At 37.0% G+C, this 20297-nt stretch overlaps 1 protein-coding gene across 5 annotated transcripts in view; it reads left to right on the top strand.

The window, feature by feature from the left end:
- Znf521 (zinc finger protein 521) overlaps positions 1-20297 on the top strand; it is a 270000-nt gene that overhangs the window by 229009 nt on the left and 20694 nt on the right. For 4 of the 5 annotated variants that reach the window (XM_047526403.1, XM_047526401.1, XM_047526399.1 and 1 more), the window contains 2 exons: positions 12263-12394; positions 14808-14923. In XM_047526403.1, coding sequence (XP_047382359.1) covers positions 12263-12394; positions 14808-14923 — 248 coding nt within the window. Of the gene's footprint in view, positions 1-12262; positions 12395-14807; positions 14924-20297 lie in introns of those variants that run through there. The other variant, XR_007105183.1, reaches the window with a different exon arrangement.

Raw genomic sequence — 20297 nt, 5'->3', positions numbered from 1 at the left:
AAATATTTAATAGCTTTGCAGAAGGTAATATAAGGAACTACTGTCTGAGAAAGAGCTGTCTATAATTATTATGTCTCATTCTTCATTTAATAGATACAGTTTTTGTTAGCCCTATTTCATAGTCTTTGACTTTAGTTTTTAATGTAACAAAACAACTATGGACATTCACTCCTTCACTGTACTTCAAAACTAAATAGGAAATGAGACAGGCATTTTTGTAATATGAGTATTTTATCCATCTGCCCTTCCTGCCTCACTTCTTTCCTCCTTCCCTCTTTTCCTCCCTTCCTTTGTCTTCCATTGCAGTGAATAACTTATCTCTCATTTAATGCTGCTCTTGACTGACAGAAAACAGCAGAAAGAAATAGAAATGAATATGATTCATTGGTATGCCAGTAACATCTTGGCTTCAGCATATAGTGTCTAGATATGCTGGTGTATACAGAACGATGCCCAAGAGAGAAAAGTAGGTTAGCAACATGTTGAGCTAACCTATTTTCCATACATAAGTATGGTGTTACCTTCTTAGTAAGTCACACACTTTGGAAAATGCATGCAATCTCAGTATTTTCCCAAATACTCAATTTAGAACCTTATCAGGAATGATTCAGTTACTTAAGAAGTATAGTTAGCTATAGGCAGAATAGAATTAAGAAATCAGTATTTCTTTCTGGATAATTTTAATTCCATAAAGGAGCACTCAAGCCCAGCCTCCACAGAGTTTCAGTTGACAGTTTAACCAAATCATTGGGTTATTGTCAGTGAGAGAAAACATCAGCTTCGTTGTCACCAGTAGTATAATCAGGAATGTTTCCTCCAGATTGACAGTTCAGACCAAAGTGCTATACTGAGAATGCATTCCTAGTCTGGCTGGAGAATCTGGAAGTAAAGGGAGTTTTACTTTCCATTGCCAAATTTTTCAAGTTTCTAAGAGGGACTGAATATTAGCTAAAGTTTTGTTTTCCTGAAGGAAGAAAACTTTCACATGATGAAAGAGACTTTCATGGTAGTTGCTATGGACAGAAGGGATAAGGGCAATTTAAATAAATTCAGACATTGGTGTGTCAGGTAGCAAAGGAGTGGTCAGGTAACATGGAAATATAAATAGCTCCTTGCACCTTGATAAGAGGGCTAGAAAAGAATAATTTTTGTCTTGTTTAATTGACAACTTAAACTGCCATAGTTAAGAAGGAGAAAAAAAATTTTAAGTGAGAATTTGGTGGGCCAATGTAGTTTTAGATTCAGGAAGCCTGGATTCTGATACTGGTCATAACCATAACACTTAATTAATATCTCTAGTTTCAACATTCTCGTCTTTTAAGCAAGTTCATGATAGATTGTCTCCAAAGCCCTTTCTAACCTCCAGAATTCACCCAAATAGATAATGTTGACTTCTTTTTTTTTCCCCCTATACTTTCCTAGTTTATTGCTTCTCCATCATTTTACCAGAAAATATAAAATGTTCTGGGATCTTTGAAAATATGCGAGTCAACAATACAGTTTTGTGAAGTGTTTATTAGAATATTTCTTAGTAAATGAATAATGCCAAATAGTGGTCAGCCAACTCTCCTGTGCCTTCTCAATCACATTTCCCGTATCACATTTCCGATTCCTCTGAATGTTGGGAGCATGATTTGTTTTCAGAGGGATGCTAATCACCTTATAGTAGTTTTATGTCATCCTCTATTTCTCTTCAAACATAAAAGCTTTATCCAAAATATAATCTGAAAGAAGACAGTGCACGTGGATTCACATACAGTACGTTTCTTTTTCTTTTAAGTGTGTTGTTGCTGTATTTTCCTTTGCTAATATATTTTGACACCTTATAGTTGTAACCTGCTGTTCTCTTTAATTGCTTATTGTTATTAATTATATAGTGGTAGCGTAGTTGGCTGCTTGAGCCACTTGGCTGTAAGGAAGTTCATTTATCATTATTGCTGTTGGAGCTACAGAAAATTGCCAGCATTCTATTCAGAGATGAATGTTTTTGAGTTTCCATCCAGTAAAATTTTGAACATGGGTCAAATCTTTAAGTCTTTTCTCTCTGTTGCTACCCTTTGCTTCTACTAGTCTATACTGTAAGTTACTTCATTTGCTCTGGGTTTGTTTTTTTTTTTGTTTTTTTTTTTTTCAGTCCTTGATTTGCTACCCTTTCAGTGAGGTTTATATATTGTTTTTAGTACTCCATACAGTGGTCTCTCTGAATAATAACCATTCTTTTCCTCATACTCCTAACTATAAATTTTTCTTCTTAGAATTCTTTGTAATAACATTCTTGCCTTTACAGCTTTGTTATGAGCACATTTCATTTTAAATCATTAATGCTGATTGAATGTTACCTTAAGCCCCACCTTACATGAAAGGGATCCCCAAGCCCTTAAAAATTACTGTAAAATCCCTACTACTCACTCAATAAATAATCATATGTATTTAGACTTCCAGATTGGAAAATTGCCCATATGTTGGATGAAAGAACGAAGGGATGATGTTATATGCCAACGTGGGAATGTATACTTACATACACCCAACTACTTCCCGATGGCTGTAGTTTCTTTAAATCTGGGCTTAATTTAGAATACATGACCCCACAGCTGCATGTGCCATAGAGCAGCCAGGCCAGAGTGCTCCTCCGCCTTCTGGCAGCATGACATTAAATTCACACTAGTTAAGCCAACTTAAATTGAGCCTCCTTGAACCTTCCTAAATAAAACTAGTGGCCTTAATTACAATCAGGCAATTTAAAGGTTATGGAGCTCTAACTAGTACTGCAGTATATCACTTTAATAATGCACAGGAAAATTTCTCTAAGGGGTGGCATCGTTTGATTAGAAGAATTCAAGTTTCACAGCACATTTTCAATAAACTGTTTTTAGAAATCTTATTGCATTTATAGTGCCATTACCTTTTTTTTTCTCTTGTTGTTCTTCAAGGCCAAGTTTCTGAGGTCACAACAATAGAACGATAAAAATTTGACTCATTTGCAAATAACATGCAGCATGGTGATTTTTGCATTGCTGCTTAACGATGTTCTTAGTATTGCCACCAAGTGAAGTGGAGCAGGATACAGTCTCTTAGGAATCAGAGATCCTGGCCCCTCTTCCACCCCCATGTGATTGCAGCCATGACTTTTGCTTTTTGGAGAACTGGGACTTCAGACACCCCAGTTTAAGAGAAAATGTCAGCTTCACAATAAGGAGGCAATCATATAGTTTCTTAGGAAGATAATTAGCATTGAAAATGCCCAACAAGCTTCTTGCCTTAAACCAATGGTTGTCCAGGTCCATAACATTTGCAAAAGCTCTAGAATCTCACTTCGTTTCTTTTGTTTGTTTGATTTGTTTTTTGGTTTTCTTGTTTTGTTTTTAATCATCAGCAGTAGCAGGCTGTGCTTTCTAGCAAGGATAAACAGCTTTGCAGTGTTTGGATACTTTCTCCAACAGATAACTAGTGGCGTTATGCCAAGCACAAGAAGATTTTAAAAAAGAAAAAGAGAAGGCCCTGACCCTTGCCATAAACTCAGCACAACAACTCAAAAACATGCCTGATGAGCACCGTGTCCAGTACACAGCTCGTATTGCTGGTCCACCGCTGTGTGGAATTAATATTGACTATTGCACTGTCTCAGTTCTCGAAGATGTTTTCCCAATAGAGTTAACTTTAAGGCAGGTTACATTTAGTTTATGCTGCATGAACTATCCTCTTTCGATTTTACCAATTTGTGTGTGTGTGGGTGTGTGTGTGTGTGTGTGTGTTGAATAGCACTTGAAGGTAAATACACTTGTACTTCCACTGATACTGCAAGTCCCAGATGTGAGGGCATTAATAGTAGGTATTTGATATCAAACAAGAAATTTTAAACCAAGAATATAATAAACATAGACATAGGATTTAATTAATTAGTTAAAAGAATAGAACTTTGCTATATAAGAATGCATAGCATTAAGAACAAGTTTTTATGGTTCATGAATATGTGATGTAGAGGCATCACTATGACTTGGGACAAATAAAAGGCAATTATCCTTTTTTCTTTATTCCTTGTGGTTCTCAGAATTGAACTCAGGGGTGTTCTACTATGAACTACATCTGCAATCCTTTATTATTATTATTATTTTAAATTTTGAGACAGGTTCTTGCTAAGTTGCTAAGTCTGACCTCAAACTTCTATCGTCTTCCTCAGCCTCCCAAGTAGCTGAGATAACAGGCATGTGCCACTGTGCCTGGTTCATGCTATCTTTTATATGGTATGTTTTTCATTTCAGACATAAAATACATAATAACATTTTTCCTCTTGAAATAAGGTATAAGTTTGGACTCACCACTTGCTTGGAAGAGATGAGTTGACCAATTAGACAGCTACTTTGTCAATGCTTTATTTGCCAAAGCCTTTTAATCTTATCTCAGAAAATAATGAAACCAAGCAGTGAAAGGTAAATTTGGCCAGTCCATTATGTGTCCTGCATTGGGTTTAATGCCCAAGGAAATGAAGCAAAGATTTAAAACTTAACTGACAATAAATACCATTCTGGGGTCAGTCTGGGCGTTTTCTTCTAATGAAATCAGACACTGGACTAGCTAACTAAATACCTCCCATACATTCAATAGATACTTATTGAATCTCAACTATAAGTCATGTAAGAGGCACTTGGCATGCATCAGTGAACAAAACTAATACCCTTGAAACTTACACTGTAGAAAGAATTGACATGTAACTCCTAACTTAGTTCTTTTTTTTTTGTAGTACTGGGGATCGAACTCAGGGCCTTGTGCTTGCAAGGCAAGCACTCTACCAGCTGAGCTATCTCCCCAGCCCTAACTTATTTCTTGACATTGTCTTGGTATAAACATATCCTGAGTTGCCACCTACTACTCTTCAACAGACACAGCAGAAGTTGAAATGCATTCCTGAATTGGAAAGGTCCCATTTCCAATCATACTGCACATCTAATCTGTTATGCAAAATGCAAGTCAGTGTTTTATCCCTACCTTTGCTTGCTCAAGAGCTTTCTGTTAAGGCAGAGGACAGGTCAGCACTAAAGGTAAGGTGGCGAAAAACTTTTTGCAAGAAAAATGTTTCCCGTCCTGTATTCATGTGACTATAAGCAAGGGAGAAAGTTGTTCATAGAAACTGGGTCCCTTTCCAGGGGAGCACAGTGGTATAGACTGATATTAAAGCTTTATACAGGAGGCTAAATTTTGGGGGGGGGGGTACTGGGGATTGAACTCAGGACCACTGGACCACTGGGCCACATCCCCAGCCCTATTTTGTATTTTATTTAGAGACAGAGTCTCACTGAGTTGCATACTGCCTCGCTTTTGTTGAGCTGGTTTTGAACTCGAGATTCTCCTGTCTCAGCCCCTCAAGCTGCTGGGATTACAAGTGTGCACCCCCACATCCGGCAGAAGCTAAATTTTTAAGAGCAAAAATATTCTATATAAATCTGGAGGATGTATTCCAGACTTGGACTCAATCCTCACTCCCACCATAGCCTTTTCAGTGCTAATACTATTTTTCCTAAGAAACATGCACTAGTTTCTTCTTTTCTTGGTTACGAATATTTTTTCTTGGGATCAGGAAAGACACTCAGTGTGGTTTTATCAGTGCCCCTCCAAATAATGTTTGTTGTTGTTTTGTTTGTTGTTGTGTGGAACTGGGGATAGAACTCAGGGCCTTGCCCTCTATCACCTAGCTACTGCCCCAGCCCTTTTTAATTTTTTATTTTGAGAGGAGGTCTCCCTAAGTTGCCCAGATTGGCCTCAAACTTGCCATCCTCCTGCTTCAACATCCTAAAGTGTTTTTTTTTTTTTTTATTATTAAAGCATTTGAAATCAAAATTTTTCTCTTTAAAGCTGTTTGCTAGCACTGTGTTTTCACTAAGACTTAACTGTAGGTCCCATGTTTAGATCAAGAAAGAAGAAAAGAAAGAACTCGAGATACCAGAGTATTGGTCAGATTTGAAAGGTATCTGAGTCCATGTGCTATTCCTATTCCCCACTTGTGCCAAAATATCACTGCTGAGTCCCCACAGTTGGAGGAAAGCCACCTTTTTGGTGGGTTGTTTGTTTTATTGTTTATTATTTGAACAACATTCCAATGTTTTCTCTTCCATGAGAATATTCTAATAGGTGCATCACATAACTGATAACAATAGCCAAGGCATTGGATGATATTGCATCTCAGGGCATCTAAAATTCCACAGCCTGCCTCTCCCATCCCTACCCACCTGGACCTCCTGCTAGTTTCCAAGCTGCTGATGTTTATGGGGCTCTAGGCAGCCCCTGGGCTCTTTAAAATCTGCTGGGTACCACGCAGCCTACCCCAGTTGAATCATTTCCTGCTCCAGCCCTGCTGATAATGAGAAGTTCAAGACAGGAAATAACAGTGTCAATATCAGTGGCTTTGCTTATAAAGTCCAAAAACATTTCAGCCTTTAGACCATTGGCAAAAACAGTCACCGAGTTAAATGGAGACTTGCACCTTGACGATCTCTGTGAAGTACAATTCTGGTGGAGGCATGTGGCTTTTCGTGAGATGCCTAAGGGTTAGGCACTTTGCACACAGAGGGTCAAAGTCTAGGTCCTGGGTACTCATTTACTCACACTCCCAGTGCCCTTTATTTTATTCTAAGAGTCTTGTGCTTATATCTCATGTTCCTCTCTCAGGTGGCATAAAAATCCTGACAGTGGCAGACATTCATTCCCATATTGCCAGTGAGAAAACTGCAAGAAGTGCTAGTGTCAGTCTTCAGACAGCATTCATTTCCATGTTAAATTGTTCCAAAGAATAAGGGCAGAACTTTTTAACTGATGTGGGGGGATTGGGGGGAAGGTTCGCACAATGTTCAGTACTCTCCAATTCTGCCTGACTTTAGGGGCTTAATGACTAATCTACTGGCAGACTTTGAAGCCTAAGTCATATTCTCCACTGCCAAATTAGCACCTCAGTGTGTTTACGTTACAGTTGTGAAATATGTGCAGTATGTAATACAACAAATTATAGTGGCCGGAGTGCCGCGGACCTGGGAAGAATGGGATGGCTGTGTGCATGGCAAATTACTGCACAGCCTGCCTATTTTTCTACCCCTGGTTTCTAGAGTGAGCCAACGTAGCCGAGGGGTGAGTTTTGTCATGTGTGGCTTTGCTTTGTTACTTCTCAGACCCCTGGCTTATAAATGTGTGCTTGGAAATTAACTCAGGGAAGAGGAGAAGCAAAGTAAAGCATGGGGTGTTGGGAATTGGTTTAGGGCATAGTTTTCTTGGATTTTAAAAAAATATATATGTAAGGATATAGTGGTACACACATTCGAACTGGAAAAATTACAACTGCAGGGCATTTGATTCCTCTGCTTGGATTCTGAGGGCAGAGTTGACTCCCACTCAGATCAGAGCTTTTAAGTATGGCCCCTGCCACATGATGATGAACCAGGAGGGGTTTATATCTGTGGACTTTAGCCTATAGATTTATGCAGTAGAAGAGGCTGGAGGACCCTTCTGGCCAGTCTCCAGGGTAAATGAGAGAAGGAGTTCTACTTATAAACCGTTACAAATTGGTCCTCAGTAATGGTTGCAGTGTTGATCAGACGATATAAGGGGGCCCCCAGTGATTCCAGAGATAACAGCTGCATGTAAGTCAGCCACTGAACATTTGCTTGTAGCTGCTCTAGATTTTTGTTTTTATTGAAGGAAAAGGAGTATAAGCATGGGACCACAGTCTGGAGGCTGCTGAAAGGGTTTCTCTTGTTTAAAGCTTATATTGAAATGTCAGTGTCTTGTGTTAAACTCACCATGGCCACATTGCAGCTCATAACTTGAATTGAAGCTCATGTAAATATTGAGCATCCAAATGGTAACTATTATTTCTTTTATTATCAAATGGGCTGATTAATAGTTGCTCAGCTCCAGGTCTTATACATTGGAGAAATCACCATTCATCTTTGAACTGGCTTCAGCAAAGCAGGTTGTTTCTTAAGAACCTAAAGTTTTGTTGATGATTATCACGTTTCCCACTAAGGCAACGAACTTGTACTCCAATTATGTATGCACACTCTCTCCTTTGAAACATTTAATTTTGGAGTAAATATTTACATGCGCATCAGTCTCTTTTATGTAGACTTGATTTCTGTTTACATTTATGTTCACACTCAAATGAAGATTAACAAATGGAAATAATTATTTCAGCTGAAATTTCTATACATGTAAAACTACTTGCCAATTATGTTCAAGCCATCTTTGGCTGTGCCTTGCTTCGGGTGGTGGGGATGGGAAGTTGCTGGCCTCCATGTTTTCTGCGGTGGGCTCCACTCTGACATCAGACCCACGAGGTGGGCATGTGCGTACCCACCACCCAAGAGGTAGGGATACTCAGTATGTTCTGCAAAAATACAGACTGATATTGAAAGCTCGGTAGTGTGCTCATCCAGCTGACTAGTTTACACTGTGATGTTTCTCTTTTTCCTTCTCCTAATTTCTATTTTCACATGTATTGGCTAGGATATTGATAAGTCTAATGTGTTATATTGGAGTTTTTCTATATGCAGTAATATTGCTCCTATGCTACGTAAATTTTTGGCTATCAAAATTTCAGTGTTGTAATCAATCTTTATTAGTAGAACATAGGAAGGATAGGTTGTCTTTTTTTTTTCTCTTTTCTAATCTCAAAGTACCTACAGAGGCAAATCATACTTATCATAGAAAGTCTGGAGAATACCAATAAGACAAAAGAGGAAGAAATATCTAGAAGTTTCATCCAAAGATTCCATCTATAACTCTTCATAAAAAAAAAATAGGACTGCACTAGCCTATTATGTCCTTAATGGAATATTGTAATGGTTATTAAATCAATTGACTCTGAATCTCTTTTTAATAAATGAGTCAGACTGTATTATACAATTACCGTCAGCTGCTACCTTTCCGGAGAGCAGAAATGGTTACTTTGATTGAATTTTTTAAGCTTTCTGGCACCTTTAGGAAGAAACAGGGAGAAGGCAAGGTGCAAGATGTAGCTTCAGGGGCAGCAGAGCCCAAGCCTTGGGTTGACCTGGAGTCAGAGGTGTTGACAGGGTTATCTCATGAGCCTTTGAAAGAAAACCAGGTTTAACTCAGCCAGATTTCCCCCCACACTAAGGGTTCTAGAAACTCTTTACAAATGAGGATAGTGGTGTTAGCATTACACACTGCTGTTAGTAGTTACACAAAGTAAATATAGAATACATGAGAGAAGATTTAAGTAGACTCTGAGTAAGGATACACCATTGACATGGCCCTCCACCTTCAATTAAAAAAATGCAAAATGAATTATTTAACCAGTTGCAAAAATGTTTTGGATCCTCCACCTTTCATATGTCTTATGCATTTGACCCTGCAGTATTAATAAACAAGTGTGAACATGGGGAGAAAGAGTAGGGGAGGAAACAAAGGTGAGAGGCGCAGGTGAGTCTGCTCGCTGTCTATATTAGGACCCTGTGGCTTTTGCTTATCTTACCATTCGTTGAGTAAGAGCGAAGATGTATTTTCTTCCCTATGAAAATAACTAGGAGATCGGTTTATTGGACAAGACCTCAGTGCATAATACAAATAAAAGGCATGTAGGATCTTCAGTATTTTTCCAAGGTTGAGATATATTTGTAAGCTATAACAAAAGTTTGGAAAACACTAGATGCAATGGTTATCATTGGTGTCACTTAGGGCCTCCACAAAAAAGGGTGGAGTACATGAACCGTCTGCACTAATAATGCTTAAATACATTGATGACAGTACATCACTTTTGGGGGATCAGTTGGCTAAATTTGGATTCTTTAACAGTCAACTTCTTTTCTTTGGGTAGGAAATAAGTAAAAATTGTTGAAGACATTTTCCTTGCATTCATACATATATATGCTATTTAGTTTTCCTTCTGTTATTTTTCCAAACCTCTCACAGTCAAAAAGGACAGTATCACATTAAACACATCCTAATTAGCATAATTCTCTTTATGTATATGTAGCAGTCAGTCCTTATTTCCAAGGAAAAGTCCTACCAGGTCCATACATGTTCCTTCACACCTGTTAGAGTATAAGAACTCTGGAACAAATGTACACCAGCTCTCACACACAGGCCACAACTTGCTTCTTATGCAAAACAGATAGAAGTTTTCATTATTATTACGTTGTCTCCATTTTATGGGATATTGTATAAGAATAAAACATTATTTTAAAATGACATTAAAATTCTTAGTTACCTTCTTACTACTCAAAATAAAGTTATGACACATTGAGGAAATAGGAAACTTTTAAATTTGGCAAGTATTTCTAATGATTAGCTTGCTGACCCAGTCCCTATGATAAATTGTGTTTCTTGTATTTTGTAATGAATAAAATTTGGAAATTTTATGGTGACTTTAGGATTAGAAAAAAAAAAAGAACAGATAAAAAAAAAAATGCTTGATCTTATATAATCCCTAAAGCTTTTTGTATAACCCCTTGTCATGTCAGTAGGCACAATTAAACTTCCTCTTACATAATTATAATCAAGGAATTTACTCTGCCACCCAAATACAGAGTAGGTTTTTATCTCTTGTGAAATGTAGACAGTACTGGGTGGCTTAATTAGTGCTTTGCTTCCCTTTTTACAAATTCAAATCCTATGCTTCTAAAGACTCATACTTGTGTGAGAAGAAAGATTAGGAATACAAATAGAGTGATTTTACTTCTAGTCAGCTAATAATAACTCACTTTGTAATTGGGCTTTTGTATCGCCAGTGATATCAACTGCTGAAGGACTTATACAGGCATATTGTCTTTGAATGGAAGGACATAACTTTGGAGTTCACACTTGTCACCCTCACAGCAGGAGCATGTCTTGCATTCCCTGGATGTAGTCTATCTGGCACACATGTCCCTTGGGAGTACTTTTAATTATTGCAAATAAGAGAAAGTAAAAGTATAACCTGAAAACAAGCCAGGTTACAGTGTAGCTTCCTCTACTTCCTAATAAGTAGTCTTGGGAGTAGTAGGTATATGCCCTGGCCTATCTGTTAAGATCATGGCCCCTGGGGCCTGACTGACTAGATTTAAGTTCTGGCTCCTCCAGTTATTAGTCCTTCTGACTCAGAGAAAAGTTATTTATACACTCTGGGCCTTGTTTTGCTCATCTGTAAAATGGGACTAATGATAGTATTCCTCACAAGGAAATACAACCTCACACATTGTGAAATTCAGTGACTCCATATCTGCAAGCAGGTAGAACTTAACAGTGCCTGAAACACAGGAGGCACTAAGAACATGGTTCTACAGGTTGTTCTAGCGTGCTGCTCTCCATTGCTTATGATTATGAATTTTAAGGAGTTAGAATAATCCTTAGATTTTGGGCTGGGGAGATAGCTCAGCTGGTAGAGTCCTTGCCTTACAAGCACAAGGCTCTGAGTTCGATCCCCAGTACCGCAAAAAAAAAAAAAAAAAAAAAAGAATAATCCTTAGATTTTAAATTCATAATCATTTCGATCAGGAAAACATCAATATAAAAGTAATGGTTTCTCTCTGCATTGTGAACTATTTATGCAACAATTGTTAGGTCATTGTAATATTTTTCTGCCATCTTGTTGCTATCAAAGAAAAATCCAGGACTAGTCCAGAGTAAGTTTGGTGCTCATGAAAGTGCTGGGAAAGATAGGCAGAGTGGATCTGAAAGCACATTTAAAACTCTTATAAAGATAACAATGAACTGGGAAGAACATGGGAGACTAGAAACATAAAGTGCAAAAAAGAGCATTGATTAGATATTATAAGCATTAGTACTATTTCAGAACCACCAGAAAGTCTTGGGAAAAGAAAGTCTACATCAATGGAAACACCACTGAGAACTTAGTTTTTAGAAATAGAAGTTTCTAGAATCTTCTAGGTAAACCTAAGGAGAGGCATTGAGGAAGAAGTTATCCACTTTTCTATGGCTCCTTTATTTTAGGAATTTAGAAATACAGAGTCTATAAAATCATGATAATTAAACTAGATTCCTTGTTATTGATATACTAATTATACTTTAAAAGCTTAATAAAATGCATTGGCCCTAAGATACAATCTGACTTCTGATTATCTTTGGATTTTAAATTCCAGAAATGTTTTAAATTGATATAAACTCATAAATAATGTTAAATAACCAGAAGCCATATATGCTACTACATATTTATGTTAGGTGATAGAAACAGTTTAATGTATGCACTTGTAGTTAATTCACTAGTCTATAAAAGTTATGATGGTTTTCACCTTTTCTGTCCATGCACTTTCCTTCACAGATGAAGGACTGAACCATGAGTGCAAACTCTGCAGCCAGACCTTCGACTCTCCTGCCAAACTCCAGTGCCACCTGATAGAGCACAGCTTCGAAGGGATGGGAGGCACCTTCAAGTGTCCTGTCTGCTTTACAGGTAGGAGGCTTAATTAAGAAAACTGGGAAGTTGTATGGTCACATCATGTCTTTCCTACCAGACCATACTTCCCACTGCTATGGCCTTTTACAGAGAGGAGGTCAGTGCAATTTGGGAGGAAGATGTTTGATCTCTGCTGATTAGCATTATTGATTGCAGCCTACTTAACGGCTCGGATGGGCAGGAAGGTTAACTGTCAGGATGAACAAATGGCATTTCAAGTTCTCTCACAAGTTTGCACTTTTACATTTGGAAAACACCACCCATGTTGTGTTCACTTTTTTTCCCTCTCTATGTTAAAAGGTTAGCAGGCCAAGGCCCTCTGCACCAGGCTGCTTTTTAATCACACGACGTTCAACTAAAAGTGCAGCCGGGCTGTCAGCACATGTCTATAACTGAAACCCAGAACTTTTTATAACATTCTACATAAGAAATAAGAAACGTATAGTTAAAAAATGCTCCCAAAATTCTTTGAACCATAAAACCAATTAGATGAGACACTTATTTCCTATGAAATTAGATTTTTAATGTTGATAAAAATTTACAATTTTAAGAAAATGTATTAAACGTGATAGCATTATGGTTTTCAGGGGGAAAAAAGAAGATGTAAATCAGAAACTACCATTTGAAACCCCTAGGAGTTGAAATATGATCATACATATTCCTGGTACTGCCCCGACAACAATGGAAACGTTATTTTGGAAAAATCCTTGATGATTATTTTGTATGTGTGTTGGACTCAGTGGTCAAGCCCCTCAAGGCTATATTTCCTTTTTATTTTTCCAGGGTGTGTGTGTGTGTGTGTGTGTGTGTGTGTGTGTATACATAGAGAGGGAGAGAATCTCAAAATTGACTTCTTTGTTTGAAGAGCAAAATTCCAAGCATTGATTATTTACCGCCACTGTCTTCAGCCTATAGATCTCTGTTCTGCAATAACAGAAGAGAGGGGCCACATTCGTCACTCAGTTCTCAAAATAAGTACCTGAGCTTGTTGATGGCTCTGCCTTCGACAGTTGCTGATTTGGCTCCTTCATTCAATAATGACTGTCCATCCTTCTTTTGAAAGTTTTTCTTTTTTTATTTCCAAAATTTTAGTGTTTCAATGTATTGCTTGCTGTGTGTTCACCCTCAGTGTTATATATCTTACAATATAAGGAGTCAAGAGTCTGGGTTCCTTACAAAAGCTCTTAATAAGTCCTCATAAAGGGGGACTGGGTCATAGGTCTCCTTACAATTAAGACTCCTAATAAAATAGTGCTTTCATGTTGTAGCCAGAAGCCTCATAAAATGTATTAAGTTATAAGGAGATTAGTTGCAAATCTGTATAAAAGCCCCATTTCTTTTTGTTGAGGGGGGTGAAGAGACTAAAGTACATTAATCACGAACAGTCTACATTTTTTGTACAGACAGACCTGAATTGTTTTAGTGTTTCTTGAAGTAATTTAGAAATAACAATTAAAAAAAAAAAGACTTCCAATATAAAACATGTTAGGTGGGAAATGAAATCTGAGCGGTTTTTTAAGGTAATGAGAAATGTGATTAAAATGTATGACTCATAAGAACAATATTCTAATATTTTAGGTTGGCTGGCAATTAGAATAATTTTAATGATTAGAGTGGAGTCAAAGTCAAATGCCAACATCTTTAATAAATCCTTTCCCTGCCTATACAGATTAATATTGTAGATGCAAACTTTTTTAGGTCACAGTGCACCAGGCATCCATCAGAAGTCAGTTCTGCCAACCCAAACACCGCCTCTGGCATATACAATTTAATTATTAATAGTATGTCTCCTAGGTAAACTGTTACACAGTCTTAGGGCCTTGTTTTGTAGTCATTAAAATTGAACATGTTTATATTATTGAAACCCTTGCATTCAGTGTGTAGGCTGAGTTGATCTTAAAGTATCCAAAGAGAATTTACCTGCCGTTCTGTTGCACATTTATAGACAGTGCCCCAGAGTAGCTGTGGGATATAATTTTTAGCATTAACACATTTAAATAGAGAACTGTTTGCTAGCTATAACTTTAGGCAAATACAATAAACAGGGTTTTGGCATCTATGATTTCTTAACCTGTGGGTTGCTGAGAAATCGGAGTCATTTCTTTTGAGACAGAGCTGTGCATTTGACAATTTTCAGCTTTATTTTAAAAGATTTATAGGGAGCAGGGCTTCCATAAACCGCTACTTTGGAGCTATTTGGGTCGAATTAGGTGCTCAGTAGAGTACATCTTAACAAAAGTCAGAGACCCAACCACGAGCAAATGTGACTCCATTCTCTCCAGGTGCTGGGTGGTGAGTCACACCCAGGAGGGGTGCCATTCAACCTGGTCTGCCAGTTCATAGGGAGTCATCAGCTGAGGGCATTTCAGAAACAAAATAACCCAAGTTCACCATCCTTTTATCATTTCAGTGTTTGTTCAAGCAAACAAGTTGCAGCAGCATATTTTCTCTGCCCATGGACAAGAAGACAAGATCTATGACTGTACACAATGTCCACAGAAGTTTTTCTTCCAAACAGAGCTGCAGGTAATGTCCTCATGAGGAAGACGGGATTGAACCTAGTTGGTATGCTTATGGGAAACAAGGGCATTTTAAATGTGGATTCACAGTATCACTCACCCTGGGCCACCATGATGCTTTATGTGTTTGGGGGCAAAGGGAAAATTAGAGACCAGATTAATAGACACCAAAGTAATTTTGCCTCTGGCTGCTGTCAATCATAAAAAGAAACTTGAACAGACCTATAATTGGACCTTCTGACCCAGTGTGAGAATTGTAGGGGTCAGGTTTATTGGACTGTGGGATCATTCACCTCACTTGTCATGGCTCATTCTCCCAAATCCTGTTTTATTCATGCTCTGTTCCCACTGGGTTCCAGGCTGGATGGATGTCCAGGTTATTGTTGTCCTGAAGGGCCTAACATTGGGAGGGAGAAGAAAAGAGAAGGAAGAAACTATACTCTTGTCCAGTATGTATTACTTCCATTTAGTGAAATGGAATAATTATTAATAAAACATGTCTTAGAGTTGGAAACTTTGGCACCCAAAGGTGTTAACTTTAGCCTTGAGTATTCCAATTACCAGACAAGTGACTGACCTTGGTCCATAACTTCTCCAAACCTCAGACATGAAGAAAAAATAAACAAACTTAACACTTACAGGGCTGCCGAAAGGTGAAAATGAAATAATGGGTGTGAATATAAGGTATATTATATAAAATAAATGTTTGGTTATTTTGATTAGTCTTAGCAATAGACCAGTAATTAAAAATATGAGTCAGAGACCTGGATCTCCCCAAGAAATGTCACTTATCATAGAAGGAAACTAATTATTTTTCTTTCTGTCTCTTCATCTGGAAAATGGGTAGGATATCTTTATTTTTCTGATGAAAGAATATAAGAGTAACGTGAGTTTTCATAAATCTTGTTGGTTCCTACAGAGGAAAATGGAGTCCATAACTCCAATAACTGAAAATGATGTTGATGTTGTGAATATTACTATTAACAATAAAATTGTTCATTCTAAAGCGGGAGGTACAATTAGTTTTCATCCCCTGCAGCAACAGCTGATCTGGTTATCAGGCAGAGGCAAAACGGGAACTCCGAGCCCACCTGCTTCTCACCCAGCACTCCACACAGAACCCTGGGGCACCTTGGTGCTTCCTTGGGCTCTGGCAAAGCCAGGTTTATGTGAATTATGTATCAAAATAAGGGATTTGCAATTTATCTTCTCAGTTATCATTCTATAAGTAAACAAGTAGCAAGTCCCAGTGATGAAATGAAAACTGGTATTTAAAGGTGGGTAAGCCCCTTTAATTGTCATCATGTCAATGGGTTAAAGATCAAGTTACAATCTCACCTTTGATCACTTCTAAAAATTCTATTTCATCACATCTATTTGCCAACTGAATAGAGAAAATAAGCCAGTTATTGTTTCAAAGCACATATTACTAAAATAATCTAGCTTTTTTTAAAAAAAATGATATTTTTTGTTGCAATAGGTGTCAAGGTGTTGTTTGGGATTTGGTTTTATGAATCTAAAAGATATGGTCAGCATGCCTATTCATACTGTTAATTAGTATGTAAATTATGAGATAATGAAAGAATAGTTTAAAATCAAAGTTAGATTCTGTAAGGACTTATATCAATCTAATAGTTTTGAAAAAAAAATGTTTGCAACAAACTTCCACTTTTGTACTGTATTTGTAGATTCTAATTCAGTTTGCCTCAATGTCTTGCATTAAATGACCCAAACAGTGGCAGTGGCTTCTGACCCACTTATGATCAGACAAAATTAAGCAATGAAACACATCCTTAAGGACTCCAGATTTCTCTTGTGATTCATTTGAAGGTTTCATGGAACATTCAGTATTCATTCTTTTCTACAATCAAGATGGACTGTGGTTCTCAAACTCTTTAGTCTCAGGAGTCCTTTGCGTTCTGAGAAATTATTGAGCATTACAAAGGACTTGGGCTAATGTGGGTTAATATCTATTGATATTTTTCATAATAGAAATTCAAATTGGGAAATGTGTTAAACACAGGATACAGCACACATTCTATTAGCTTTTAGAGATGATGTCATCACACATCATGTAACCTCTAGAACATTCTACAGTACACCCTTGAGGCAATAAAGGTGTAAATGGTATATAATGTCTAATAGTACTATGAAAATAATTTTGACTTTACAGACTCCCTAAAAGTGTCAAGGAGACCACAGAAGTACCACATCATACTTTGCGAATCACTGATACGTAAGATTTAGTATAGAACATACAACTCTTTCTGAGTCCTTATGACCTTGTGAAGTCAAACATCTCTCAAAACATTTCTGACTTCTTCGTTCAAATTGTAATCTGGGCCCAAACAGGCTTGTTCTGTAATTCAGAGCTATAAGCATTATTTTGCCAGTCCCATGGCTCAGAATCATATATATTTGGTCTTGATATAAACACTTTGGCTTAATGTGTGCCCCATTCCTTAGATAAGAACAGTGCTTATGGTTAGAATGTGATAATTATTATGAATCTGAGATGAAATATTGACTTTATAGTCAATATTTCACAAAGCTATAATCTGCAGTCATGGGAATATCTGTGTAGGTCTATTTTCTAAAATGCCCAGTAATAGCAGTGACTTTAGTTGCAACACATTGAGAAAAATGCATCAGAAGTTTACTTTTTCTAGTTTTGAGAGTGTTTTCATTTTTATGTTAAAACCTTAGGGGTTCATGGTCCTGTGCATTTGCTTTCATTACCCAAATTACCTTAGAGGATGGGATTAATGTAATTTCAAAATATTGATTTCTTTTATATCCTGAATATAAAATGGGAATGGTAAAGTATACAAAAACCATAATATGGTTTTTGTTAATTGCTAGGATGAGGGGGAAAAAACAACTAAAATTAAGGTAATGATTGTAAATAATAACATTAGAAAATGAAGTCATTTTATATGTAAAATAAATGTGAATTTTTAACCACTTGAACTCATCTACTTGTTTATGCCACTGAAGTTCAGAAAGAAGGACTTTGCACAGGAATCCATAAGACCAGATATCCAAGAACTGAAATCCTATTAGAGAACTTAAAGCATATAATTTATTTGTCATTTAGAGTGAGAATAATAGGGTAAGTATTGATTAAACATTTCAGAATTGCCCAGTAACATCACTGTAGAGATCTTTTAATGGCACATGAACAACTTCATGATCATGATGATTTATATTTTTTCACTGTTTATACCCAATTAAAAACATAAGATTTTGTGTGTGTGAATAGACGTGCTTTGTTGAATGTAAAACTCACATACATATATGTACATGTCATAGACATAGACATGTGCAGAGTTGCTTTCATTTCCATTGCCTGTAAATCAGTCAGAAATTAGATGGTTCCTTATCCTACACTGCCCATCTTCAGGAAATCTAGCACTCAGACCCCATCCTTTGAACTTCATCAAATCCTCACTCCTTTTAGAGTTAGGCAAAATGACGCCTCCATTTCTATGGAGCACTCCAACTAGGCCACAAGGACATACCTTTTGCTAGTATGGAAGCTACGATCCACAGGCAATTCCTAACCCTTGCTGACCAGACGTTCTAAATCCTAGTCCACAGATACAAATATAGATATATAATGTATAATACTTTCTTTTTCTTTCAATAGAGTTCTCCCCACCCCACTTTTATAAGAAAATCTAATATACTTCAAAGGCTGCCTAAGTGTGCTGGCAGGAGGGGAGAAGGGCTTTGGAATAAGAGTCCATTATATGAACTAAATGCACATTTCATTATTTTTAAAAGAAATAAACATGTTCAGTGTTTCACATGTTTTCCTAATAGACCTCAGTTTTTTTTTTTCTTTTTCTTTTTTTTTTTTTTTCTCAATAGAACTTAGGGAAGCTGATTTGACAGAAGATGGTATGGTCCAAGAATAATATCCTACAATATGTATTTGTATCCAAAGTGGTTCATACAGGTGTGAGCAAGTGGTACATTTGTAAAAATCTGTTGAATAGACCATTTTCTTCCCATACATGGAATTGCTGTTTAATTGTTGCCTCTAGAAAAGCTACAATTGGATGGCAGTGATAAAAATCATCCTCTCCCAATGTGTCTGGTTAGAAGGACCTACCAGCTGTCATGTTAGACCTTTCATAGAGACTGAGGGAATTCCTACAGTGAGGACGGAGCGGCTATGGCCAGCACAACTTTAGGTTCTGAGATTCTGCTATTTCAATTTCTTTTGACTCAAAGATGATTGTGACATTTGCCCTTCTCTCAATTAAATCATGAATAGTGTTTTCCACATTCAAAATACAGTTGTTTGACATTCTGAGGGATACACCAAGACATTCAAATATCACTAAAGTTGAAATATGTCATTGTCTCCATAGCTGTTGGATTTCCTCCTCAAAACATCTTTTCCCCATATCACTTGATTTCAGTGCATATTTTGAGTTTTATGGTCATATTTCTGAAAGAAAAATGAATTACCGTACATAGGATAGGACATACAAGTCACAATTCTACATTGAAATATGGCTGATGAGGGCCTCATTGGGTTCCTCACTAACTTAGTTTTTTGCCTTAGACAAGTTTTTCAATAAAGACACTTCCAATGCGTGTCTGAAATGATAGAATTCAATACGTTGAAGCATTTAGGAGTCTTAGTAGTCAAAATTGCAAATGCCATATATACTGTTGTAATCAATTCCAGCACCCAGATAAGAAAATACATTTATTAAAAATCATCACAAAAATATGATTCTAAATTTACCATGATGCCAATTACTTTCTAAAATACCAAAATGATTAGGAATATATCATATTTATAGTTTATTAGCAAAGATATGCAAAAAAATAACTCTTGCATGAGGTAATATGTAATCAGCTGTATTCCAAGAGAGGAGATATTTATTCTGCAGCTGAGGGAATCATGTGGGAGCTGGTCAAGCTGCTTTCGAAGGATGGATAATAGGCACTCATTGGACATTGCTTCACTGGTCTTCATCCTGTGTTCTTAGTGCTGTCCTAAGAAAATAAAGTCAAGATTCCTCATTATTAGAAATAAAATCTCTACCCCAGACACATCAGAATCTTCTTTGGTTTTCTTCATTTCCTGGAATAATTTTTCAATTAATCATACTTTGACATAGTTTCGTGTTAATTTTTTTAAGCACTCATCTTTTTCATGTGGTTAGGAGTCTTGCTTTTGCTTCATGTTTTAGCATCTAACTAAAATGAAGCATCTATATTTGCTTTTAGAAATGTAATTTCAAAACAGCACAATGACCCCCTCCTATTAAGGAGGTGTGGCCAAGACAAAAAGTTTAGTCTTGCCTCTCCATAAAAGTCAAGGTGGGACCTGGGTGTGGTGTGCAGAAAGGTTTATTTTA

This window comes from Sciurus carolinensis, chromosome 15, assembly GCF_902686445.1.
Source record: "Sciurus carolinensis chromosome 15, mSciCar1.2, whole genome shotgun sequence".
Lineage (NCBI taxonomy): Eukaryota > Metazoa > Chordata > Mammalia > Rodentia > Sciuridae > Sciurus > Sciurus carolinensis.
This window is presented reverse-complemented; position numbering and strand designations above follow the sequence as displayed.